The sequence below is a fragment of the Atractosteus spatula genome, chromosome 8, assembly GCF_055471065.1.
Source record: "Atractosteus spatula isolate fAtrSpa1 chromosome 8, fAtrSpa1.hap1, whole genome shotgun sequence".
Classification (NCBI taxonomy): Eukaryota; Metazoa; Chordata; class Actinopteri; order Semionotiformes; family Lepisosteidae; genus Atractosteus; species Atractosteus spatula.
The window spans coordinates 47,634,356-47,662,126 of NC_142713.1; the positions used below are offsets into that span (position 1 = coordinate 47,634,356).

Sequence of the window (27,771 nt, forward strand, 5' to 3'; positions counted from 1 at the left end):
AAAAGTTGTAAGCTCAAAAAAGGAGCACAGAGGCTGGAGGGAGGAATGAGATGGCTGGGTAAGAGCGTGGCATCAGATGAAGGCGAGAGTGGTTAGAAACAGTACAGTTCTTGACGTCTTAATTATATTAGCGTAAAAATGAGACGACAACAACAAAAACAACAACAACAACAACACAAATAACAGTAATAAGAGTAAAAAATCCCTATTCTGCACATAAAGACAAACAGGTTTGACATCTCTGCCCTTTTGGTTTAGAATGGACGTCTTTTCAATACCTTGGAGTGGGGCAGTCACTACAGGGGTCAATTTCTCTTATTTTTCTGTAAAGCTGCATCCCCGCGCTTCCTCAGCACAGATAAATAGCACGAGTGTGAAAGGTTTCTGAAACTAATTTCCTCCCTTCGACAGAATCACTGGGAGGCACGTAGAACTGAGCGAGAAAGGTATTTGTGAACACATCTATAATACCTGTCATCTCAGTTGAATAGATATCAAGAGTCAGGTGCTGTCATGGCTTTGGGAGTTTTCTATAGAGTAGCTTGAACATTTGATAACAGGTGTGGTAATGATGAGATGAACAGAATATCTATTATTTGTGAGGTGTTATCAAGTAAATAATTCGTTTGTTGGCATTTTTGCCTTGGAAATTGAGCATTTTAGATCCTTTTTTTTAATCTTTAGAAGTTATTTAATTTTAGGAAATACTTTGCTGAACTTTAAAATATGGATAATAAATTCTTAGCATGAAACTAAGAGGCAATTAATGTTAACATGTCCTAGTGACAAATATGTAGTGTGGTATTTTGGTTTTGAGAAAATGAAAAAAATTGCCGAACACAAAAAAGACAAGAGCAAGTGGCGGACTGGATCACCACAAACAACACCCAGAACTGTTTCAGCCAGTGGTTGTATGGAACAGTCACATCTTTATGATTATAGATTGTAAAAATTGTAAAAACTCTAAAGAAATGCTCAAACAAAATTCAGAGTTAAGGAATGTAGTCTGTGAAGGAGGAGATAATAAAGAAAGCCAATCATTTCCTGATTAAATGCTAACAATCTTTGAAACAAGCAGTTACTCACATTTAAACAGATTCAAAATACCTCTGAAATGATTACAATTCCATGGGGATTATTATTCTTAATGCACTTACTATACATGTACATTCCTCACAGTTCTAAAAACACTGTAAATGGGCATTTCCACCCCTTGTAGGGGTGTTTTTCTAAAAGAGGAGTCAGCTCAACTGCTGCCCCAAATAAAGGATTTTTGCATCTGAATCCTAAAAACATGCATAATGTTTTAAAAGGAACGCATCTCTTCACTTACCCTTCCCTGAGGGTTTTGAGTAAAGAACTTTCTTGTGACACAAGGAGAGGCTTTGATGCTTAACAATGTTACAGGGAAGCTTGGAGTAGAGAGTGTGGAGAGAGAATATAGAGGCTACACTCACCTCTACTGAGCCCATCAGGTCCCCGCAGAATTCTGCACTCCTCAATTTGACCGAATGGGGAAAACATCACCCTGATATCATTCTCATTACATTTCTTTGAAACCATTCCTATGAACAATTTTCTGTCTTCCACGGCTAGAAGATAAAAAATAATGAATGAGTAAAAGGCCATTTCATCTTCTCACTGTGATCAATGCCTCATTACCACATCAAGCTGGGTTTTCAGCGCATTGCTCCCAAATTCCCTGCTGAATGCAGGACCACCCCTTCAGGCCGGCGTTTTCATTTATGAAACATTTCTAATTTCCTTTCGCTGCTTGGTCTGAATCTCTGCAAAAAATTTTAAACCATCTTCTTCAAACGTTATGGAGTCAAAGCTGTATCTTGTCACTTTTTTTTTCTTTTATTTAAACACTATCATCTACCCTACCTTTATTCCCCTCCTCGTGGTTTGGAAGGAGACATATTAAAGAATACTCATCATTTTGGTTTTATTGAAAACCAACTTTCTCCCAGTCCCAGGTACTCCACTAATGATTAGCGAGATGTACGATTTACAGCACAGTCTGATATGTGTTGAAGAATTACACCTTCGTGTTCAAACAGTAAAATCAGATCCTGTCTACCAAATGTCTTTAACAAGCTGCTCAAAAGATGCATTTTAATCTGAGTTTATTCATCATCTTAATGCTACAACAAGATTTATTTGTGTGAGATTACATGACTGGTTAATAATTTGGAGGAATTTTAAGATGTAGACACTTCCACACACAGCTTTGCCTTAAGAATGAAAGAATGAATGAAAATTACCTTATGGTAAAAGTTCTTTAAGACTGTAAATATTAAACACCTTGACACAAAGCACAATCTATATCATTACCCACTCTGAATGCTCAACAAAAAAACATTTCATGTATTTTTAGCAGGAATAAAGGATCAAATTTGCTCTTTGTACAATTGTTTTTGTGTAAAATTTAAATAATTTTATAACAGGGGGACATGTGTTAATAACAAGCTGTCAGTTTTATCTAAGTAGCTGAATGAGGTTTTCAGCTAACAAAATGAAACTGAAGGTTGGAACATAAAAAGCTTACAAAAAGTCTGTAGTTAGTTCTTTACTATTCTGGTATTCAAAATATATCCACTATATCCTACTACTTGTAGAAGTTGTTATAATTTAATTATGTTTAAAAATAAGAATTGTAAAAATAAAATATATGGAATGCCCTGGATTTAGCAATTACTTATTCATTGCAGTGTTACCTGTACTCTATCAAGCACCTTGAAAGTATGGTGCCTGTGCAAAAAAAGTGCCAAGAGGGTGCCTAATGATAGTAGCTGCTACAGCTGTAAGCCTTTTAATTTTAATGCCTTGGAGCTAAGAAAAAAAAGTACAATATAGTCCAGGTGGTACAAACATGGGGAATTAGTCAATTAAAATGTCCTGAGGGATATAATTCTTCACACAAAGGGCAATTTTAGGTCCCTTTTTATATTATATACATTTTCGTTTATGTTCTTACATATTTTGCTAATTAGCTTTCTGTAGATCATTCAAGAAAGCAGCTTCAACACTGTTCTCTTAACCAAAGAAACATACTGACACCGTAACTTAATTTTCTAGGGATTTAAGTGCTTAATAAAGTGTAGATGCAGGGCTGTGCATGTGTGCCCTCAACACATTCGATGTAATGCTAATCCAATTCATTGTTAATGAGAAGACTGACAGACTCTACCGTGAGGCTAAAAGATAAGAAGTCAGTTTCACTCTGGGAAATGAATAGCACACTTGTTTATTTTGTTGTGTAAATTATTTGTGCATTTTAAATAATCACCAGGATATCCAAGAGATAAGTGTTATAAAAGTCAATCCGGTTAATAAATATATCACCCTTGAGAAAGCTTAAGGAATATTCTCTTATTAATTTACAGAGCACAGAAATGAGTAAAATGCACATCCTTCAGACAAACGGCTGTTTATATTAAAATGTAAGACAATGCACATTAGGGGGAATTTTACACAGAGGCTTCTACCTGATCAAAAGCCAACTTCATGTTGCAAGGTTTTTAAACAGTGCTGTTTGGCATTATAAGGTTATTTGATATTTATTACACTGAAATACATATTCCCATTATGCCCATTAGGCTTTTTATCTCTACCACTACACTACCTCACACTTGCATTTTATTACTTAACAGACAGCAAACACACTGTTGTAATGTGAATATTGTTTCTGTTCTATGGTGGCTAGAAAGACGTCTGTATGTTTATAGCTATTTTCGTTGTATAAGGACACAGCAGTTGACCTATATTCCACATACAGTAACACAGATGTGAGTCAAACTACAGTGTGCACTACACAGAAAGTTTACAAGACAGACATTGAAAAAGGAAACATCACAGACTGACAAGAACATCTATTCAAGCATCATTTTTTCAACCTACAGTATTTACATGCTGAGATTTTCCAAATGTTTCCAGTATTGTTTAGAATTCTAATTGTTTTCTTTTAAGGGCTGCCCCTGCAGTACGTTCTTCTGGCAGAATGTTTTATTCTACAGTTTTATTCACCAAACCACACAGATTAAGACCCCTATTGATGAAAACCCTATTTTGAAATTATGAGAAACTTAAACTGATAAAATGTGTGATTATGATAATTTGATTGACAAAATGCTTTCCTTTCAGCAGTCAGTTGGTTATGAACTCCTGTTAGTCTCTGATACCCTGGAGGGCTGTCCTGTATTACTGTAGTGTAGTGTAGGGCTCTGCACTGCACTAGTGTCTCATTTCATAGTCTTAACATATTGATTATGTGCTCATTCAATTATTTAAGTTACTGACTTGACAAATGAACCACAGCATTGACCAATCACCTAGCCAGTCACTGTGATACCTCCTCAGTTGATTACAGAATAAAAGGGTGTCTAATTGGGGAAAACTAAAGAACCAGTTTCCCAGCCCCACTGGATATCCAGCCTATATGACAAAATGAGCACTGGTTTTGTCTAATTTGAAAACAGTCACTGCATGTTCTGACTTCTTGACAGAAAGTGAGGGGTTGACAGGAAGCTAAGCAATACAAATTACTGGTTTCTGGGAAAACTGTGGCACAGTAATCAAAGGATTTTCTTGTTTTAGTGGCAGTTCAGCTGGTTAATTTAAGAGCATTAGTAGTTACCGACGCTTTGTTTGAGAATTGGTTTCCAATGCTAATTGTGATCTGGTAACACTCTAGTGTACAATCTGTCAAAGTCACACCTGTATCCAGAGCTGCCTGAATTAATTAACAAGTTTTCTATGTGTTAATGCTAACATATGGCACATAATTATAGCTTGAAAATTCTACAGGATTCTCATTTAGATGTTCAAATTTACATTAAAAAAGGCACTGCTGTCAGCAATAGGCTTTCAGAAAGGAAAACTGTTATTCTTGGTCATCTGCTGAAAGTATCTTAAATGGTTAACGGTATGACTAAGTGTTCATACATCTTACGCTGACGGATCTCGAGCAATTCAAAATAAAGTTCTGAAGAAACTAAAAACATCACCTCTCTGGTGAAATGCTTAAAAGTGAAATCTACCTTTTGTCAAAAGTCTTCAAAATTCAGCACATTATAAGCTGACACTGTCAATCTCCCTCGTAGATAAAACAAATGGTGACATCTTCCGTGTGGTGTGAAATGAAAATCCTCGTAATTACTTGTTCCTTTAAAAAGTACTGCATTCATAAGTAAAAGAATGCTTGCTCTCTTTAAACGAAAAAAAACCTGACAGGAATACCCCTGAAGTGTCAGGTTATAAGCAATTCACAAAGTGAATACATGTAACAAAGACTAATTAAATGCTTAAAATGAATGTAATAGTTTGCCTACTGCTTATTTCAGTGAACTAGCATCTGCAGAGGAGTAGCCATGATCTGACCTTAACGATTTTACTAGCTACTGTTTAAGTTGATTCTGCACCTTTTCCATCTTTAGTTTTACAAACTTAAAAACAAATGACCAAAAATAAACTACCAGAAAGAGTAGTTTGGCTGAGGCTATCATGTGAAAATCTGTTTGAATACCTGACCATATGAATTTTGATCTCTTTTTGTCACGATTGTAGTCCCTCCTCCTTAAGGGTGCTCCGGCTCTTTTCACTTTGGACTTATTCTGTGCACCTGCCCCTTGTTCCAGCCTCCTTCCCGTCTCCCTTAAAAGCCAGGCGCTGACTTTTATGCGTTTGTTCCTGATGGACTGCCTGGCTTTGGACTTTGCCCGTTTTTTGGATTCCCCTCTGGATTACTTTCAGATTGTTTGCCTCGGCCACACCTCCCCCGTGCACCAGCGCACTTTGGACACGCCCCCCTGTTTTCATCCCCCTCTTCCTGCATGACTTTTCCCCAGTGTTTCCTCACAATTCTGGATTGTGTCGTCCACATAGGGTCCAAAAAGAACTGTTCGTTACTCTTTTAGTGCAACTGACATTATCCTAAGAGGCCCATTAACAAACACGCTAAACTTTCTGTCATGTATTAAATTTGTTTTTTCAAAATCAAACTATGGCTACAATTTTTACAGTTTAACATAAAATATTCATTTTTATGTTTTCTAATAAACACATACAATAACAGACAGGCTCTTAAACCAATTATATCATTATATATCAGTGTTTGGAATACCATTACACATTAAAATGATTTATTTGCCTTGGCTACTTAATACAACAGATAACAAAACAGATGTGGGAAAATATTTGAGTAGAATTCAGGAAAGCAATTTGGTTTAATTACTTAAACTTAATCCACTATGGTAAGTAATCCAATTTTCAAACTTAACTAAAACATAGGAAAACAATACCTAGAACTATCCAAGTTAGGTTTTAGCTCTGCTTAATTGTAATTCAAATCTTAGACATCTGCAACAATTGTACTTTGTGACCAGGTCATATGTTTGTTTTGTTTGTGTAATTCAAATAAGGTGACTATGCCCACACCTGGTGAGATCTCCTGGTAATCCTGTAACCAGTATGGTGGACCAGTAGGTGGCAATAGTCCTTCTTTAACAAATTCCAAAACCAATGCCCCAGTATGGACATTGGGGGGTGCCTGTGCTGTATAAGGAGCTGTTCTTCAAATATGTAAATATAAGGTCCTGGACTGCTTGTTCATCAAAGTTCCCATTGCTCTGTTTGTAAGAGTAGGGGTGTTAACAACGGTATCCTGACTAAATTCTGCATGGGGCCTGTGCAATCTGGCCTAATTAAAATTACTCCTTTTTCCAACTGGTGAAGCAATTTGTCACTTCTATAACTTCTGGCAATGTGTACCGTGCACTTCTGTGGAGGATGAAGAGGATATACTATATGTAGAGTGCCTTGGGATGCTTTAAGATAAAAAGCACTATATTAATGCAATTAATTAGATATTACTCAAGTGTATACTAAAAGAATTGCTGATTTGAATGTCTGTACTGAAAAGACTGCACTGTGGTTACACGTCCTGTGCAAAATATGAAAAAGAGTTATTTAATGTAGTTTAAAATAAGAGAAACATGTTCCTTGTAAGAACTAGTGTTGATGCTAACCTTTAAACACACACACACCAAAGATAATGTGTTGATCATTTATTCTGTGAAGTGGTTCTACAGTATGTCCAGCAGAGCAAAGAGAAATACTACATTGCACTTACCCGAGGTGTTGCAATAATAGCAGTAGACAGAACAGGTATAAAGAGTTAATTTTATATCAAAGAAAGAGTGATTTATCAAATGCATTTCTTAAAGTCTGTATTCATATAAAGAATGGCTGAACTGGACTACCTTTGGTTATGTAATCCGGTTGTGAGAAGAAAGGGAAAATCAATAATTAATAAACCAAGGGTGTTCTGAGACCTCCTCTGTTTAGACTGTTTATTAAGGAGGGCAAAGTTAACACCACCAGCCGAATGAACCTACAGAAACCTCACACCAGCGTTCTTACAGCAGTCTTGTGATACAATATTACTGGGGGCAAAAATAGTGTACATTATTTCTGGCATGACATGCTGTGCACATATTGTCTTCAGTCAGCATTTATGAATATAATCGGATTATTGATGTCTTTTGCTTGACTTTGCTTGATGTCCCTTTCTATAATTTGGGGGCCTTTAGATTGGTCTGTCACAAAGAATTGTTAAAAAGCAGTTTTGATAAACTTCACACATGCTGTTTATTGCTGGGATGCTGCTATAACTTGAGCCAGCACTGACCCAGCTACTTCCCCAATAATTCATCCCTCACATAAAGGTCCCAGCTAATCAGCCCAAACTGACATCATCCTACAGTATGTTTGCTACCAACATTACTGCTGCACTTACCGTTTGATTTTTCACTATCTGCAGGTTTCATTTGAATAGGATGATGCATCTAAAAGGGAAAAAAAATAGATTTAATGTTATTATAAACTTAGTTCTCACAAATATATCACGCATGGTGCAGTGGCACAGGAGTTAGGACTGCTGACTTGTAGTGTGGAGGCCCTGAGTTCAATTCCAGACCTGCAGTGCTATCTGCATGGAGTTGTTTCCCCTGAGTAATTTGGTTTCCTTTCACAGTCCTGACATACTAGTAGGTTAACTGACTTCTAGGACAACTGACCTGGTAAGAGTGTGTGCATGTCTGTGTGTGCCCCGTGATGGACTGGCGTCCCATCCAAGGTGTACCCTGCCTTGTGCTCATTACTTGCAGGGATGGGCTCTGGCTCCCCTGTGACAATGTACTGGATGAAGTGGTTAGAAACTGGGTGGATGTTATAAAGGTGGCTTCTTTAAGATGCCCAACGACAAAAGCATACCAAAAATAAAAGGTCTGGTGTAATGGGGACTTCTTGCCTTGCATTTTTGAAAGTTCTTAGAACTGAATAAGTATTCTACTGATTAAGGCATAATAATTTTATATTTGATTTGCTCAGTGTTTAAAGCCTGTGCTTGATACACCTTGAGAAAAGAAAACTTTCATTAAGCATGTCACATTCTGCACAAAATGAGTTTCCAGAGTCACTGGTTCACATCTCATTAGCAGACCTCAGCGTGGTGCCCTAGAGACTGCAGTCATGCCAGTCCATATGATGAACTTAGATTACATTAAATATTTACAGCAGAACAAATGAAAGGGTAATAGAAGTGAACAAAGAACAAAAAACGAACCCAGGCTCCAAATGACACCACATTTGCAACTGTGATTCATTATGCCTTTTGATTCATTTTGCTCAGTACAAGCTGAACTCCTTCAGGTGTTCTTTTTAAATCACATAACCAAACATATATCAGTAAGTAAATGTTTTACATCTAAAATGAGTATTGTGTATAATATAGTCACCAATGACTTTAGATACTCAACTGAAATAAAATGACCTCCCAGTACATTCCATACAAATCTGAACAAGTTAAAATATTAAAATATTTTTCTTCAGAAAGTTTTCCTAGCTTAACCTTACATATACATGCTTTGGTTCAAGTATAGTATGTATTTGTGCATCAGGCACAACTTTTTTTCTTCTTGTACACAGTAATGTTTATTTTAAATAAACGTAATAAAGGCATTAAAATGCAACAAATGAGCTTGCGAAAAACAGCATTTGGTATATTTTAATGCCACTCAGTATATAATTAGATAACTGCTCAATATAATTATTGTAAAGTTATATTGTAAAGAAAGACTTTAAAGATAGATGGTCTGAGACAAAATTATCAGGTCACTGATATTATGCATCATATTCATATACATAATATTATGGATATATATTACCATATTATGTAAAAATTACATTCTCTGTGACTTCCATTTTTCCTGAGACTCTTTGGAAAATACTGTTCATAATTGACATGTCCATTTTTTGCAGCAAAGCTGAATGTCGATGCACACGAATATATACACTTTTTATTTAAAATCAAAGGGAAAGATATAAGCTGCAGCTTCTCTCCTGCCACAGGGATTCCAGGTTGCAAATTCTAAAACGGAGTCCATGCTCCACATGTACAAACCAGACTGCCTTATAATGGTTTGAAGAAGCTATATCCCATACAGGCAAATGTCACAGTGGTAGTAAAACCAATCTGTGAAAATGGGCAATTAAATCTTTTCCCCACATAAGACTTTCAAAAACATCTTTAGAGCTCTCTAGTGATTTGCAGGAAGCAACTGCAACCACATTCAACTGGAATAATTAGAACATGCCTAAATGAATGTGTGGGACACAAAGCAAGAAAAAAAGCTTTGGTTGTCTAGAGAACGACTGTAAAAAGAGCTAAACATGAGAAAATGAAGTACTGAGAACTGGGTATGTGCAAATCATTATGCTCTGTGTTGAAAAGAAAAAGGACAATACAACATTTCTAAAAAAGTGCCATGAATGTATGTATTGACAAAGAAGGCAGATTTACTTAAATTAAAAACTGAAATATACTTAAATGAGCTGATCTATTTAGACCATCGCCTTTAGAATGTTGTGCTAAATATTTAAAGACAATAGGCTTTTCCCCCTTTCAAAATTGACATTTCTAAGTAAAGACAAGCTTACGAAGTGATGCGATATTATCTTAAATCACCTTTTTCAGTTGATGTCTGAAAAGTACTTTTTGATAAATACATGGATTTTTAATATTTGTAAATTACTTTCCAGCCATCAATTCCAAACCGATCCCCTGTATTTAAATTAGTTGATATAATCAGAAAGCTTAAATTCTGCAGCAGTTTCTGGGCCCTGAAAGTTGGATAACCAATAAGAAAAACAGAATTTTTGTTACATGGGGCAAAACAAAGGTACAAGACCCAGTCCTTCACAAAAGTAAGACAAACTGACTTTAATGTCTGCTGTACGTCATTTATGGGTCATTTTATTTCTGGAATTTGTTTTGTAACCTTAGATTTTTTTAATGCAATATGCACTGTACATTGTACACTGTACATAAAAGCTACAATATGCACATGTATTGACAAATGTAGCTTTTATTGCAAATAAAACACATGAGGGATTTTAGACCAGAAGAATGTTTCTTGTTTTGCTTGTACAGAAGAGGAGGTTTTAGCTTCCATTTCTCCCACAGTTTTTGTTTGTGGAATTTGCTGTAAAAACTGCATCGATAAGGGGGAGAAAGCTCTCCATCTCACTGGGACCGTCTATCAGAAAAGTCTTTGCTGCAATACCCTGTGTGCGCTCTTTCCATGCTTTTGTTTTGTACACATACAGATTTTTAAGTTGTAACAAGAATCTCAATGTACAGTGCAGGTGCACTGATGTTATTTAGCGGTTAAGATACAGTAGCTGCCGCCCAAGCAGTTAACCAGATTTAAATCCCAGTCAGTGCAAGACAGCAGGTCATGGGAACACAGTGGGAGTCGGGAACAAGCTACCAGCCATGTTTTTGAAGCCTTTCAATACACTGCTGGATGAGGTCCTTGGATCTATTACTGTACCTATTATCTACCAAACGAACTAGATCGGTGAATGGCTTCTCATTTGGAACCATTCTGATGTTACACAAATCCATAATGCCCAATGAAAAATTAACTGCACACACCAAAATGTTTTCCTCAGTTTAACCATCCTGTAACCCGATCTCATCAGAGAAACCAAACAGAGGCCAGACCTGGTTAGTACTGGGATGGAAAACCTCTAAGTTAAATCAGATAATACCTGGCGACGGCTGTAAACGGTGTTTATGGACCAGAATTTCCAATTCATTGGACTGTATGTTCAGCAGGGAATCTGTGTTCTGATATGTTCAGCCATGGTCCCGATAATTTGGTCATCAGAGATCTCAAAACACTATAAAAGCAATGGTGTTCAATCCAGTATCGTTTCCAAATTCTATTTAGGGCTTGCGCAATCTTGCCTTCCTAAATTTCCCTTATTTCAATTGAAAAATTCATTGCTCTCTTTCACCAATCTGATATATTACAGTTTGTAGGGATCTACATATCCAACATGTGCATTGTATAACTTATAAGCGCAAAAGGTGAATTTATTTTTCCACACCTTTAAACCAGGTCTGTGTTGTGTAACAATAAATGTTAAAAAGTGTCAAAAGAATGAGGGTATAGAATTCGATTCTGTAAACTTTTCACCACAGTTTCATAATTCTGCATCATGTTGGAACCGTAAAATAAATCATACACCTACCAAAAATTTACTGGCATGCACTGCTGCCACTAAGAAAAAAATAGGCAGCACATACAGTACATGAAAATTATTGTGCATAGTATTTTGTCCCCCTTTCAATTTAAATTACCCAATGGAAACAGGACCTGCAGAATTAGACTGGTCAGATTTCCTGTACACTCAAAAAGTACTCTGACTGCTTGTCATTTTGCTATAAACTAAATTATCTTGTGTGTGTTTGTCCTTTCCTCTGCATGATCATCATCATGCCGTATATTTTCTTTCCTCCATAATTGTTTGAAAATTACATATTCCGTTTTTAAGCCACCTGCCCAGATGAATCTAGGTACATTTTAAAATGCTGGCCATTTGGGAAAATTGCAGAAAATCTCCCATTTATGGCTTTCATTTCCAACAACAATGTAAGATATGGACAGACACCAACTGTCAATTGTACAGACAGCCCTTCTGCAACCAGAGGTAAAAATTTGCATTTACCTGGCATGTTAGTCAATTTATTGTCCCATAACCATTAATAAAATTATGTTTACTAACAATTGTTAAAATGCAATTGTAAGTAAATGACAGTACAGTAGGAAAACAAAGGAGCAACACAGAACCAGTGAAATAAAAGCCCTTCTAAAAAAGAGCAGTTGATTTGCAGTTGATTTGATGTCACTTGGATATCCTTTGGGACAGAATCCCAGAGTTCTGGCGTGAAGCAGTTGAAGGCCCTGTCACCTGGGGTTTAAGAGGAATGGGACAGTATTCCTCAAGACAGCATCTGCAGCCTGGTGCTAAGCATGTGTCAGTTATACAGCTTGTAATATTCCCAGCCATGGACACACAGGCCACTACCCTGTGACTTCCATACCCAACCTTAGATTACCACTTAAAACACTGGTTAAGGAAATAGGAGCTAATAATAATAATAATAATAATAATAATAATAATAATAATAATAATAATAATAATCCTCCACAGATTACTTTTTACAGATGAAATAACTTTGTTGATTACTTGAGACAGTGGACTGTAGAAAGCCTTTAATCTGGCAATAAACAAAAGGGGAATCCATTTTTTCCGACATGATTGACCCATTAAATAATTCCAGTAAAGTCTCATTGAAAAAAATATATTTTCATTTTTATCACATTCTAAGAAACTGCAAGACTGATTATTAATCAGCTACCTGGCTCTGATGCAGCAATGTGAAACCTTACCACAGAATGAAACGTTACCAGGGAATAGTGAAGTCTGTCCCCCCAATCAAGTCATCATTTCTGTCAATTTATTTTAATTGCCTTCCACAAAGTACCCTGCCGCTCTGTAGCTACCTAGCTACATCGTGTAAATAGCCAAAGATGTTTCCCTTGATTACTCTAAAGGCTTTTCGCACCAGCTCCTAATTTGAAATAAATTTTGGCTGCAAATTGTGAAACCCAATTCTAAACTAGAATTTTAATAAGCTATTTCCATGGGGATTTCTTTTGTGAATTCCTGTTACTTTGTGTGTGGTTCTAAAATGAACACACACTATATTGCTGTAAGCAAAGCACCCATTAAGCACTTCTAAGTGGGAACCTCAGCTAACCCTTCAAGAAGTACCAGTCTCTTGAATGCCTGAGTCACTTGTACAGACACCTTTTCCCACACAAGCTATTGCTCACTAGCAGCCCCAACCTCTTTCCCAGCAAGAGCTGCACAACCAAGAGGCTAAATTCTAACTCTCCTGTGGATTTTCTCTCACTTGTGATAAGCAGCTGGTCTGTGCGAAAAGAACTGTTTCCGCTGTTGGAGAGGGAGACTCAAGCAAAAAAAATGTACATTTTACTTCTTACCTATTCCAGTGCCGATGTAGGAAACCAAACAAAAACTTCCACCCCTGCCCAACTGCTAATTCAAACTCACATTTCACATTTCAAGAAAAGAGTTTTTATAATAAAAATTGAATAACAGCTGACAGCCAGGTTTTTAAAATTAAATATTTTTTTTTACTGGACAGGAATGGAATATTGACATGACATACTATGATGAATGGTGCTACTACTGGTGTAAATGTCTTGTTAAAGATATGATATATTGAAGCTTTGTCCCCCTGTGAAAGTGAACATTACAGAGGCAAGCCAGTGTCAGTTTTGCCTCTGTAGTTTCTTCAGTGATTATGCTCAGTGAATCTGATCTATGCCCAACTGCTTTTATGCAAGAAGAATTGTAGTAATGCTGAAAATCTATACCAGTATCAATCATCTATACAGATTTCTGGAACAAAATGAGAAGCGTGAATATATTTTCTCTTCTCAGCAGAGCTGACATCACACAAAAAAGTGCCAGTTAAAGGCTTCATGCCTGGCTGTGATACTTGAAGTAACTAGAATTCATTTCAGGCTCTGCAAAAGGAAAATGGCAAGCCCTCAAGTTAGAAACATGCAAAGGCTTTGATCCTTTCAGAAACGAACTCCACAATAAACAAAGTTCCTTCTTCAGTTAAGTTTCTGAAACCCCAAGGATAACTTTCAAGGAACAATGTAAGTCATTAGTTTTCGGCTCGCGTCTTATTTCTTTTGTATGCAGTGAGGAAACATATGACGCAAGGTTTGTCATTCCAGAGTTCTTAATTCTGATACCCTTTAAAAGACTATAACAAATCTAACAGCTCCTACCTGTCCAAGGATAATTTTGTTAATTGAAGACCATATATCTCCCTGATCTTCAGTATACCGTCCCCTCATGAAAAATGAACAATACCAATTATCCCTGAATGACAGTCTCATAAATAATGTAATATATTCTTTATGTGTCTAGAAGTTTAAGACATATCATGTTAGCAGCAGGAAATATCTATCCTTGCGATTCAATTAACAATGATCATATTTATTTACAATATTTTAGTATGCATCTAACTGTGATCCTTTAGGATAAAAACAGAGTTCAGATTCACAATGGTTAAAGCATGAATACGGGTATCTTCTGGAGGAGACTGAGCTTAAGGACAGTGATGTGAAGCTGTGCAGTTCTGACCGTGCAAATTGTGAGAAATGGCATCTCATATACACAATGAGACACCCTTCACATGATGGATTAATTTATTATGAATCACACTCATTTGGCTTCTGCCCACAGAGTGCTTTTAAGCAAAAATTGGTTTGGAAAATGTAGCACTCCACCTCCCCTGGTGACTAGAAATAGTTGGAGTCTGCACCAGCCATAAACGTCAGTCACTTTAACTTGTCAGCGCCAAGTTTGGATGTTGGTGAGGCATGGCGAGACAATTTGTCAAAAACAGAAAGTACAGCCAGTGCAATTCCACAATACAAGAAAGATCTGTCCAGAGAAGTAGCAAACAGGTGCAATCAAAGGAGCCTCAAAGGAATGCCCTACTCCGAAAAGGCAAAACTTAACCTTTTCAGTCTTGCACAGAAAAGACTAATAATCTCACTCAAGCATTTGAATTCCTCAATGGCATTGACAAAGTCAACCCAGTTGACTTCGTCTGAATTAACTGTGAAACGTGAACCAGACGGCACAAGTAGAAACTACAGGAAATTGTATTTAAAAATGAGAATAGGAAGCACTTCTTTACAGTACATGTTATTAGGTGTCTGGAACAAGCCAGCCAGCTATATTGGTAATGCTGATACCATCGAACAACTAGCTGGAAGAGACCCTTGGATCAAGATACTGGCAGCTAATCAAGCTAAACAGTCCGGAAGGCCTCCCTTCGTTTGCAGAACTTTCTTACATTCTTATAATTATACATCCTTCCTCCATGGCTCGTTATCAACCATAATGTGGTACTGGCTCCCACTTTCCAAGGTTCTCACATTAGTTTAGAATGTGCTAGCTTGTGGCACAAATCAGTGGTGACCTTTCCCAATAAACTACATGCACATGTAACAATCATAAACTATTAGTACAGAAAAATACTGACTGCTTTTTCAGTTTAATGAGAAAGGAAACATATTTTCTTGGCCTGACCTTCATAAGGCAGAGTGCTGAAAACTGGACGACAAAGCTCTGTTCTTCAGTTTAGCTTAATAGAAGTTGTTTCCGGAAATCAATCCTTGACAAAATTTCCATAGCAGAAACACAGTGGCACACAAGTTCAAAGTTGCCAACCCTGAGAGTCTCAATGACAGAATATGTGAAATTAAATTTTCCTCATCTGTTTCTATTTATAACGGCTAGTTATTTAGTTCACACCTTTATTCACACCAACTTATACAAAAAAATCATACATTGCAGGTTGGTAGAAGAAAAGGATTAGCATACAACATTTTCAAATAAGTTAAACACAAAACAATACAACATGCACCATCTTTATCTACTCTAAACATTTCATTATGTTCTCCTGAATATTCATAGCCTGTGCAATTTCATTTTTCCCATTTCTTTCCAAATAAAGCTAGCACTTTTACAATATTTTGAACGTGATATAAAAAGTCACAATTTAATGAATAGTGAGAGTGAACTGGCTCCTTTAGATTCGGCCAATTCAATCGAGAGACTGACATTTTCTCCTTTTACGTGCTAATTAAAGCCATTGTAATAAAGCTATCAAATGTTCAATCTAACCATGTTTATAAGAAAAGAAACAAGACAAAGCATCAGATTTTTTTTTACTTTCTTCCAGTGACCTTTCAAAGACACTGTGGGGAGAGCTTTCAGAGAAAACGTCTTCATTAAGGGCTGGGATTTCCATGTCAATTTTCATATAATCATGGGATATGAGGGATTTATTGAAATCCCTCTACCACCCATGACATATTAATGGTTTGTGGGTAAACCTCAGTATGAAACACAACAGGTTTTGGTGGCTTGTCCTAATTAGACTGTACTTGCAGTCAAGTTTACTTTCCCAAAATTGTTTTGCCCTGCTTCTGCTTGTTGTGAGCCAAGTCTCAGTGGAAGATGATCCTCACATTTCTGGCTGCATGACTACGAGATATGTGGCAATCCACAGATATGGCAAGATCCTTTTTTTGAAGTTGTTCCTAAACTAGATATAGACTTTAAGACCCTGCTAGCACTGTAGATAAGGCTGTTCCTCTAGCCTTCTCAAAACCTGCATGGGAGTGCAAAATATCTGGAGCAAATGAAAGGAATTTCTCAGGATGTGTATATCAGTTCATCTGGACAGTGCCATATAAGACCACTATCACACTGCCCAATGAGTAAAGCAATCAGTTAGCACACACCGCACTTAAAAGCAGAAGAAGTTGTTACCAAATTGAAAAATGCTGGGCACAGCTCTGTGTGTAGCTTAGAAGGCCATGTTCCACCACAGAACTGAAACCTGAATTTCCACCAAATAAGGCTGATACCTGTGACAAATGAAAACTTGATGACAAATTCTACTTATGTCATGTTTCTAATTAATTTCCTTTATTGTCTCTATCATGATGTACAATAGTTAGAAGGTCAAACATTATTTTGAAAAAATATTCTTTCTACAGAGTGGCAGATCTTGAAATTTCTGCAGAAAATGCTGAATTTTAAGACATTCAAGCTTTTGTTAGTCCAGTCAGAATATCATATTTACCATTTATGTCTGTGATTCAAAACAAGATTTACTGTAGTAAATCTAAAATGCAACTGTACCCTTTTAGTGAAATTTTAAAATTCATGACACTGCAGCAATAAAGGGTCTTCAAGTACTGATTTATGTATTAAGCAAGCAGTTCAATTTCCTGCTCAACCATTTACTTTACAAAAAAAAGTCTAAATGGAACAAAATATCTAAAAACTGCACAGGCAATATCAACCAATATATAAAAATATATTACAAAGGATAATGAATCAGAGATGTACCTTAAGATGCTGGATAACCTGAAAATCTGAATATATTGTAAACCACATTAAATACATAAGATAACCTGAAATATTATGTCGTCAGTTAAGTTTTAAAGTCTTTTTTAGCTATTGCATTCATGTATTACTCCTGAAATCACACACAAAAATATACTATATAAGAGGACTAAAGATATCACTTTGGGGTTTGCTTTGTAAGGCTCTATAAACAAAACGGGCTTAGGCAGGATTGCCTCCTTTTCCCCATTTCACTGAATATGTTATACATTCTGTTATTCTGAATAGTCTTCATTTTGTAATATCATAAAATGGAATGTCATAGAAAGGGTCTGAATATTTTGCAAGGCACTTATATAAACATATATCAAATAACTAATTTTATTTATTTATTACTCACACTGTAGCCTATACATTGCTACTCACTAGACAGCTGTTAACTCTGCCACACCAAGAGACCAGTCCTCTGCTACAGCAGTTTTACAATGTTTAGATTCAGGAGGACGGTGTCACTTCTGTAACTCACTTAGTAAATGGAGCAATGTTATATAAACAAGTATTAACAAATCCTTTTTACGCTAAGCTCTCTGTTACAATTAAATGATCACCTCTGATTTTGAGCAACTCATTCCGTGATACAGCCATAAACAAATGGGCTGAGTGTACTAACATCTGGTAGCCTGTCTTTTGGCATCTGCAGTGCTAGAATCTGTGAAGTCATCTCATCCGCAAGGTCTTGCATTAGTGGTGGATCTGAGTTTTGCCACAGGAAGTTTTTGTTCTAGCTCTTGAGTATTACTTGCCAGAGACCTACGTTTCTGCTGTTTTACACCCATATGTTCCCAGAAATATCTCAAGATACACAGGAGTTTCTTGGAGAACTTGAAAGTAGTCCTCCCAAGTCCAGGACAGGTATATACCACTTCTGCTAGTAAAAAATGTCCAATGGTTTCCAGATTCTTTCACGGGCACCACCGAGTCCTGATGTGAATGCAAACAAACATGTGGATAAAGCTGTGGAAAAGTCATTCTCTGGAACATCCAAACCTGATCATTTTCCACCTATAGGACAAGCTGAGACAGGCCATAATATAGCTTTTATTAGTTGACCTCTCTAGTTCAAATCCTGTCTGAAATCTTGCTGAATGATAGGTTACAAATATTAATACATTCAGTCCATTTGATTGTGGTTGTACAAAAGACTTAAAATAAAGGCTGATCACAATCTGTTGTTCTCATTTTATAGTGACAGGGCAGTGTAAGTGTACATATAATATACACACAACTTTAAAATTAATCAATAAATGTGGGTATTATATGCCCACTTTTCCCTGTCTCCATAATCATTTTCAACACATTAACATATAATTGGAAATGGCTGCTGCAAAGTTTGAAATCATACCTAAATAATAAAATGTGTAGTCTGGATTTACATGTTATTCATAAAAGCAATTTCGATGCCACTGAAGCACTTTTCCGATTAGCCCAGTATGAATTCAGTTAATTTATGCAATGGCCATGCAGTTCAGTGGGAAAACAGGTGTGTTCATTAGCTCAGAATTGTGACTTTTATTAATGCCAGTTTTATAATCAAACTTTGTGACACACCGCGATTGGTTTTGCAGACACCTGCATTAAACATGGATCAATGGCTGAATGATCGTGTCTGAAATATTTTCACTTTTCATGAAAGGAGAACTAAAGAACCTTGGGAGTAATGCAATATCAAAGTTATTTTTTCATTATGTTACTGCCAAGGCAGTGTTCACAGCTGGAGGGTACTTTAAAGGACATGTCCTAGATCGGTTTTATACCCCTAATATAAAAGAGTACAGAACAACAGCAGGCTTCCTGACAATTAACAGCCAAAGAAGGCTGTCAATTTATACATCTGTCAAGCACTAATGAAAGTTAAATTTACTGGAAAATGTTAAACAACCTTGCCTGTTTGACAGAGTGGTACACTCTGGTTACAGAACAGTTATCTTTGTTTCTGAACTGCAGACCAAAATAAGAAAAGTAAATAGGAAAAGAGGTTTCTTGTTCTATATTTTTTCCTTTTTGCAGTTGTTGTTCTTTTCTGTTTTGGAGGGTTGTATAACATTGGTCTAACTTATTTACCTATTATTTTTTTCCATGTCTGGTTATAAATGTAAGTAGACCATTACTGAATTTCAAAAAGCTAAGACAAAGACATCATGAAAAAAAGTAAAATATGTTTTCTTTGTCACAGTCACAATGAACTCCATATTTATGAAGATGAATGCTTGGCCTGTTTGTTGCAAACGTCAGGAGGTTTGAAGAAGTATAAGTACATTTAAAATGATGAACACTTTTCCCAATGGATTGTGGGAGTGAGGAACTAACTAACCAGCCAACCAAAGCCCGGTTTTGTTCAAGAAATGGACAAGATCCTTGGATCAATTAGCGAATAACTACCAAACAGGCACTGAATGGCCTCCTTTCATTTCTAACCTTGTACGTTCTTTAGCGCTGATCAAATGGACTGAAACACTATGGATGTGGCTGAGGTTTACCTTTCTATGAGTTCCTCCTTAAGTGAGGCCAATCTCCTGTTCCATTTACTGTATATAGATTTTTATTTCTTGGGTAACACTTCAGCTAAACCTTATTTAAGGAAAAAAAGTAGTCTCAGAATAGGACTCAAAATCTCTTACTGGTCGCTTTACAAGGAAAAAAAGGTTTAGTTTAATCACTTGGTATTGGTTTTGCTCTGTTCCTTATTACATGCCCTTAAGCTATTTCTTTTAACCAGCACTCTGGACTCCAAAGTTTTCAATAGCTTATCAAAGGCAAACCAAAAGTTATTTTTACATCTATAATAAGAACGACAAAGAGATATTTAAGCAAGGTCAGAATAAAGTGAAATGACTTGATGCTTTACATCTTTTTCACAAAGATTTCATGAAGACTTAAAAGTTTTAAAGACTGTAAAATTAAATTTTATTCCGTCACAGTAAACAAGTGACAGCCAGGGCTTTAAATCTTCAGTTATTGTATCTCAGCGTTACAATAACACTGAGAAAAAAGAGAACTTTCCTTTCATTCACCAAGTGTGTGGCATCTGTTCATTTTTCTATAACCATTTGTCTCGCATATTATTGTCAATTTCTTTATTTGATGATTAAGTACATGTTACTTAGGTGGCACAGTGCTGTGCTGCATTTTGAACAATGGTCTTCCTAGTCTCAAACGGTTAATAACAAAATGATATTCTGTTCAGTTAATCAGAGCTGGCAGTTTTGTAAATGACAATTTAAACACTAAACTAATGAAAGAGACAGTACAGATTGATATTATGCTGAGGGATTCCTCCATTAGTAACCAATGCTAAAGCATCTTTAAATGAGACTTTTTTTGGTTGAAAGAGTTCAACTGTAAATAGTAAGATCAGGACTTCAGTTGATTAAGGGCTAACAGAGTACAACATACAAAAATCAGAATGGCAGTTGTACATATTTGCATTCAGTATTTGACCTGCAAATTAGAAGCCTTCAAACTGTATTATTTTGACTTCATATTCCACATGCAAGCCAGCAAGCTCCAACAGCATTTTTCATGTGTTCATGGCTGGAGTTGAGAAGCACATTCTTGTTTCCATAGGAATTACTTTAACCAAACAAGATTCATCTACTCTTCTGGAAGAATGGCAGCCTGTCTGAGGGTTCTTATCTGAGACTTACGACTTGCCAGCCTAGCCCCAAGCCACTTATGAAACCACGAGCCTGCAATTCTGGAGCATGTGTGCTAAAACACCGAGCCATTAGTTTAATAGGAGGATTTTTATGTTGGGCCCTGAGGGTGGTGAAGAGGCACGCTGTATCCTAAGCTATCGAAAGCAGGGGATGTGCAATGTGTTCCAAGAATGTAGCTTCAGGAAAGATAAATTAGGTAATACTCCTTCAGAGTTTATCAATTTCTACACACCTGACAGATAATGATAAATAAGTGCTGTTTAAAGTAAACATACTCACCCCAGATAAGGTTTTAATATTATGCAGTGCATTCTGTGCCTCAAGTGCAGCTTTTCTTGTATAAAATGTTACAAAACAGCAACCTGCAAAAGGAAGAGAAAGATATACAATGAAACTGTGAAAGTGAGAACAAATTACACGATTAAGAGAAAGGCTGTGGGTTTCAAAAACTATGGAATGATACCACAGTTAATTCTTATTGAGAGCATTGCTAATAGCAATGATGTTGGAAGCTTAATAAAGCCTTTCCTACAAATACTGTACATTTACAACAGAACTGAAATGATGACGATATTTATACTTTGGTATTTGAATCCAAAATATGTGATCTGGAAAAGGTGTTTCTTAGTAAACTAATTCTGTCCAGTTTAGCTAGCACAAAAAGTTAAAATTGTATCACGTTTGTAGGTCAAAATACCCCAATTCTTAAATTCAAATCTGACACATCAAGTTCCCAAGTTGAACATTGCGGGGATTTTGAATGCTGCCTGAATGAAAGATCAAGAGAGAAGAACCCTGAAAGATAAACGCCATAGCAGAAACATCCCTTCTCTCAGTACTGCTGCTGCACTTCCTACTTTACAGGCAAAACAGGTGCAGCCTTTATACATATGCAGAAATCTAAGTGGAAAAAACATTTTCTTGCCAATGTAGCATAAACTGTTACCTGGAGGCCAACAGTTTATACTGCTGAAAAGCAAATTCTACTACTTAGAGTGCAACATATTTCTTCCAACATAAACAATATCTTGGCATTATTATGCTTTTAAATTACCTGACAGGAGATGTAGCATGACATTCACACTAAAAAAGGAATAATAATAGCTGTAGTAACATTTTAAAGTCTACGACAAACTTTCTGTCTGTAAAACAAAGTTACGGATTTTATGTACAATTTGAAACTAGCAGCTTAGTCTTGCCCATGTGTTTACTTGATGTCATTTAATAGACAACAGCTAAAAAATACAAAGATTTTAAAAGCTCTTTACCCAACTGTAAAATACATCCCCTGATTAAAAATAAGGTAAATGTACTGTTGCCTAATATTTTTCCTACCAAATCTTCTTATGTCCACGGAATATATTCTTTTTGGACTTGAAACCAGGAAATGACTTTATTGTAGACCAAACAATATACCACATAGCTTTTTTTTATGTTGTTTTACTGAGAACAGCTGCAGATGTTTGAAGTTTGTAATATACATATTCTTGCATAATTATTTGCAAGTTAGGTCTGCCTGCTTGTTAGTTCAATACAAGCCAAGGGGAGCCATGCAGATCCCTAAAGTCTTTTTAGTAAGTGAAGCTCTACCTAGATGTTGGATGACTTGCCAGATAGTCCCGGAGTGTTAATTAAAAACTGCCTGCAGATCAAAGCGTCCCCTATTCAAAATTGAACCCCCAAATCCAACCCAATCCAAGCACAGAGGACAAAGCCAATTAGCTCTTGGCCCTCATGTACAACCACGAAATGACAGTTAAAACTGAAATCCATAACATCAGATCCAAAATCCTCCACCTCCCCACCCCTATGAAATTACAGACAATATTGCGGCCGCCAAACATTTCTTTGTACCACTTGTCTGTCTGCGTTTGTAAGTATTACGAAGAAGAAAGAAAAAAATCCTCTGTGGCTATTTTATTAGGCATCTTACACATGCATTCTAGATAATTGGGCGCCAGTTCTAACTTCCTGTCATCCTTCAGAAGCAGTTGGGGAGTTCTGTTGGAAAGAGCATACTCAGTCATTCTGAACCTCCGGTGAATAAGACTGCTCTCTATAAATGTCCTACAACTGGAAAATTGAAACGCTTTTGACCTAGATTGGTTAAATTCTGCTACAATTTCAAGCCTTCTGGGAGTGTATCAGAGAAATAATGTGAACTAGGATGTGTGCTATGGCATTCTCCCATCTCTTATTATGTTAATTCCAGCTAAAGTGCGGCACAGATAGTAATGATATCAAGGACAAAATTGTCCCATTCTCCTTCTTGTAATTCAAATAAGCCACTTAACTCTAAAAGTATCTTCGTTTTTCTGTTTTGTTTATGGCTGTAAAACAAAAACACTGATAAAAATTCAGATGGACTGCTCGGTGTTGGACATTCAATTTTATGAGAGCTGCTTTTAGCATGTTCACATTACAGTTCTGTCAGCCAGGAGGCCCAGGATAACCCACATTCCTCCACCTGCACTGCTCTGTGATGGAAAACAAAAGCAATGAAATGGCACCTATAACTCAATATCTTCAGAACTTTTTGTTTTTTATTCAAAATAGTGGTCTAACAATTTGATATACTTCACAGCAAAAACTGAGTTTTTTTTTAAACATGATCCTTGTTTTCACCTTAATTTAACCAAGATGTTTTATTTTTAAACTTATTTTCTTAACTAGGACCTTTTTGGCTCTTACAGAAGAGAATACATAGCATTCTTTTCCATTGCTAAATTAGCAAGGATTGGTATATGGAAAATACAAAAGTTTGCCATATACGTAACAGTTACTAGCTGCAATTATTCTGTTGCTTTTTTAAGGTTCCTCTGTTGCTGACAGCCTGAGCTGAGCTACTTTAATTCCAAGCCAAAAAAATATATATATATAAATGGAGGTCAGGTTTATAAGAAATGTAATGTTTCTTTGCTACAGATTTTTTTTTAGTTTCTATACTTTTTAGTTTATTTAGTTATAGTTTAAAACTTTTTGGCATAATGGGCAACAGTTTAGAGAAGTAGCTAAATACCTGGTAGGGCACTGTTCTTGTACACTTGAGCCAGGTCTTTTATTCCGATCGGCTTTAGTAAAATGCCCAGCTGTATAAATGCGTAGGAATGTTTTTCTGGGCTAAAAGCATCAGACTGTGGCACTTAAATAAGTGGGGCTGAGCTAGTGAAAGTACTTACTCGCAGCGCTGGTTGAGGCCTAAGATAGGTCATCTGCATACTGTAACCAGGATTTCTCAGGGGTCAGAGTTGGGTTGGGTGTTTGCTGGACACAATAATCGTACCTTCTTGCACCACAGTGATCGCAGCAGCCTGGCAGTTTCAAGCCTGTAGTATTGTCTAAGAACCTCTGCACTGAAGAGTATGTAGTGTTTTTCTCACTTCATCCAAGCAGTGTGAAAGAAACACTACATACTGTATACTGAAAATGGGTATGACTCTTACTCTAGTATGAGAGTTAGATATTCAACTACAGCAACTCCAAATCGGAGGAATAGCAAGAAAAAAAATCCCAAATTAGAAACAAAAAACACAGTTGCTTAAGGTTTGGCAAACAAACAACAATCTGTAAAACCCAAAGATACTAAGTGCAAAGGGCCAGCACTAACAAGAGATTCATGTTATTGTATCTCAACTAAACTTACACTCAACCACAAAACACTTGTGCCTATGCACACAACTAATAATTTTAACTTTTTCAGGTGTGAGAGCCCTGCAGATGATTGTAAATGTACTGCCAAAGCTTTGAGAGCAGTTCATAAGCTCTTCAGTATTATAAGATTATCCATTGAACTGCCACTCCTACCTATTTAATCATACTTAGATCTGGAGACTTGACAAAGCTTCATAAATATTAGTCCCGAGACAGAAATGTGATAAGAACAGTCATTACTACTATCAGTATACTTTCCTGATATAATGGGTCTGGTACAGCAAAACACAGATCTGAGCTATGGCATGTCCCCCTCTCCACCACACACCTAGAAGGAGAACCACCATAACACTGTTTGATCCATGAAGGCTCATTTATTCTAGTGCCAAGTGCCAAATTTACTGCCACAGCTAAGCCTCTCCAGGAGAAGTTGGCTGTCAGATATAATTCCATGCACACAGTGCACCAATATTTTCTCTCTGCTTAAAACTTAAACCCAAATACTGCTCAGTTCCCAAAAAAACAAAAGCTGATCGCAGTTGCCTGATGAATGAATTTACAACATATTACAAGGACGCCTGAAGGCTGCTTGTGGGTTCTGGGATCTAATGCCCATTTTTACCTACAGCTTAGCTGTGTCACTTAAAAGAGGACCAGAATTAGCATCACTTGACTCGCATGGGAATGACTGACAGTCTCTCTGATTTGCTTTACCTAAATGTCCTCCTCTTAGGTGATAATAGAAACAAGTGCTATTTCCAATGAGGGAAGTCTGGGAACCACCTGAGACTGTATAACAGCTGAAGAGCTTCTGAGTCTGAGAGAAGTGATAAAGAGGGGGAGGCAGAAGCGATTGGAAAGAACAGCATATGCTTCTTGCACTTAAAATTACTTAGATCCTGGCAAAGGGAAGGTAAGTGGATAACACAGCTTCTAGGACTTGAACAGTCCTCTGAATTAATGTGGCACCTCAATGTACTGGCCTTTCACCTTGGAGAGACAACGTTTATTACAGTGGAGACAAAACATCAGGAAAACCCCTTAGCCCCTTAAAAGGCTACTCAAAGATTTTCACTGGTGTGAGGTTCAGGATTACACACAAATAATTTAGAATGGGACCAGAGGCAGGATAGCTTTTCATAGTGTGGTATTTATGAAAGTAAAAACTTCAAATAGAACTTATTATACCTTTACTGATTCACAGACCCTAACCCTTGAAGAATTCTTGTCATATTGGTCATCTCAAACCATTCCCAGGACTGGGAATAACAGTGCCGTCTTCAATCACCATGTGAAAAGTGTATATTTACACTAAGAACACAGTGAAAGCATATACAGTGCTGAATATCACATTTCTGAATCCTACCTGAGCACAGTTCTTTTTTTTAACTGACTTCATTCTTGCTTCCTTAATTTTTAAATAGACTCCGATGGCTACATACCTCCTAAGACTGGCTTTTATAACAGCATTCTCACCGACAGTGACGCAAACACCAGAAAGAAAGAAAAAAGCAACAGGTTACTATAGCGATTGTGAGCCTCTTTTACAGGAGTCTGTATTGTTATTCCGTCACTTCGTTGGATTGATCATAGTTTAAAATGTTTTTATAATCAACAACGTCAATCTTTTCCGTTGCTATAAAGACGGACACCAAATACGAAGGACATGACAAATTCTTGCTTTCATTACTGTTGTGCATTTCTATTTTGGTGCAGTTTAGATGTTCATTAACATGATGATCTTGGCTTTGAACCGCGTCACAAAAAACGTCGAAGTATTTCTGGCAGAGTCCCATGAAACCTGTTTCAGCTTTTGCTTTCCCTTTTAAAAAGAGAAAAATACTTAACTAACACGGCTGCTATACTGACATGGGGAAGATTAGTGGGGAAGTCTCTAGTCGCATAATGAACAGATTTTGGATTCAAGTACCTGCTATAGATTCTGCTCTTGTACCTTGCTCAAGGGTACTATAGTCCACTGAACTTTATACTGTAAGTGGGGACCAGTAATGATCTGGGTACCCTTGTAATAGTGTTCTATCCAGAGTAGGTGTCACATGCTCTCAGTCTGCTCAATATTACATTAATTAAAATGAGCCCTGGATTAATGACCTATACCTTAATACCTATACCTTATGACATTTTCTTGATCACATTTAGGTCTCTCTATACTTTTATACCTGTTTTCAGCAAAGGGAGATTAAGAATCTCTGAGAGTTGAAATAATAGATTTTAGCTCTGAACAGGACAGTGGGCCTTTATGTGGACAAGATTTTATTCCTGGTCTTTGAACTTGGCAATAGTATCTCGACCTATACTCTAACATGGGCTATTTATTGTTCATAGACTCTTCCTGCCTTTAATTTCATTGCAATTAATTGGGTTTTAACAAGGGAGGTTCTGTCCAGTCCAGTGTGCACCCTGCCTTTGCATGCTGGGAAGCTCTTCAGCTCCCCCTTGACCCTGAATTGGATGAAGTTGTTGCGAAATGAACGGATGGATTAACAATGGGGATTTCAGTAACTTGCAGGTTACTATCAAAGCACCATACTACTAGTAGTAGGGCTCAACAAAGGACACATATCTTTAAGTTAATTATGCACAATCAGGAAACAACGCAACTGTTAATAAAACTGAAAGCAAATATGTAAATCTTGTGAGGTTTTTGAGAAAGTTTTCTTGTCATGCATTTAAAAATGGTAATTATCTACTGTAGGACACCAAGGCAATTAGTAACAAATTGCCCTAGCTTTTATATATCTGGTGAAAAAGCCTTGGAAAACATTAATGAAAGAAATATGGAATGTTGAACTACTGTGTTTTTAGCAAAGCCAGGAGTGTTAAAGTGTTTTGCCACGATTTTACATTACTCCTGAATCTTTCAATGCTGTTCTGAAATCATAGGATGTTTAGATGAAATATATTTTGCACTGTAATATATCACCTTGTAAACTTCAGTAAAAAAACAAACTAAAGCAACTCAACCAAAAAACACCAGGAAAGTACAATAACAAAA

The 27,771-nt window shown here is 36.7% G+C and overlaps 1 protein-coding gene across 16 annotated transcripts in view; it reads right to left on the bottom strand.

Moving 5' to 3' along the window:
* celf2 (cugbp, Elav-like family member 2) overlaps window positions 1-27,771 on the bottom strand; it is a 188,003-nt gene that overhangs the window by 35,127 nt on the left and 125,105 nt on the right. For all 16 annotated transcript variants that reach the window (XM_088923913.1, XM_088923909.1, XM_088923906.1 and 13 more), the window contains 3 exons: window positions 21,384-21,466; window positions 7,799-7,847; window positions 1,458-1,592 (listed from right to left, as the gene is read on the bottom strand). In XM_088923913.1, coding sequence (XP_088780039.1) covers window positions 1,458-1,592; window positions 7,799-7,847; window positions 21,384-21,466 — 267 coding nt within the window. The remainder of the gene's footprint in view (window positions 1-1,457; window positions 1,593-7,798; window positions 7,848-21,383; window positions 21,467-27,771) is intronic.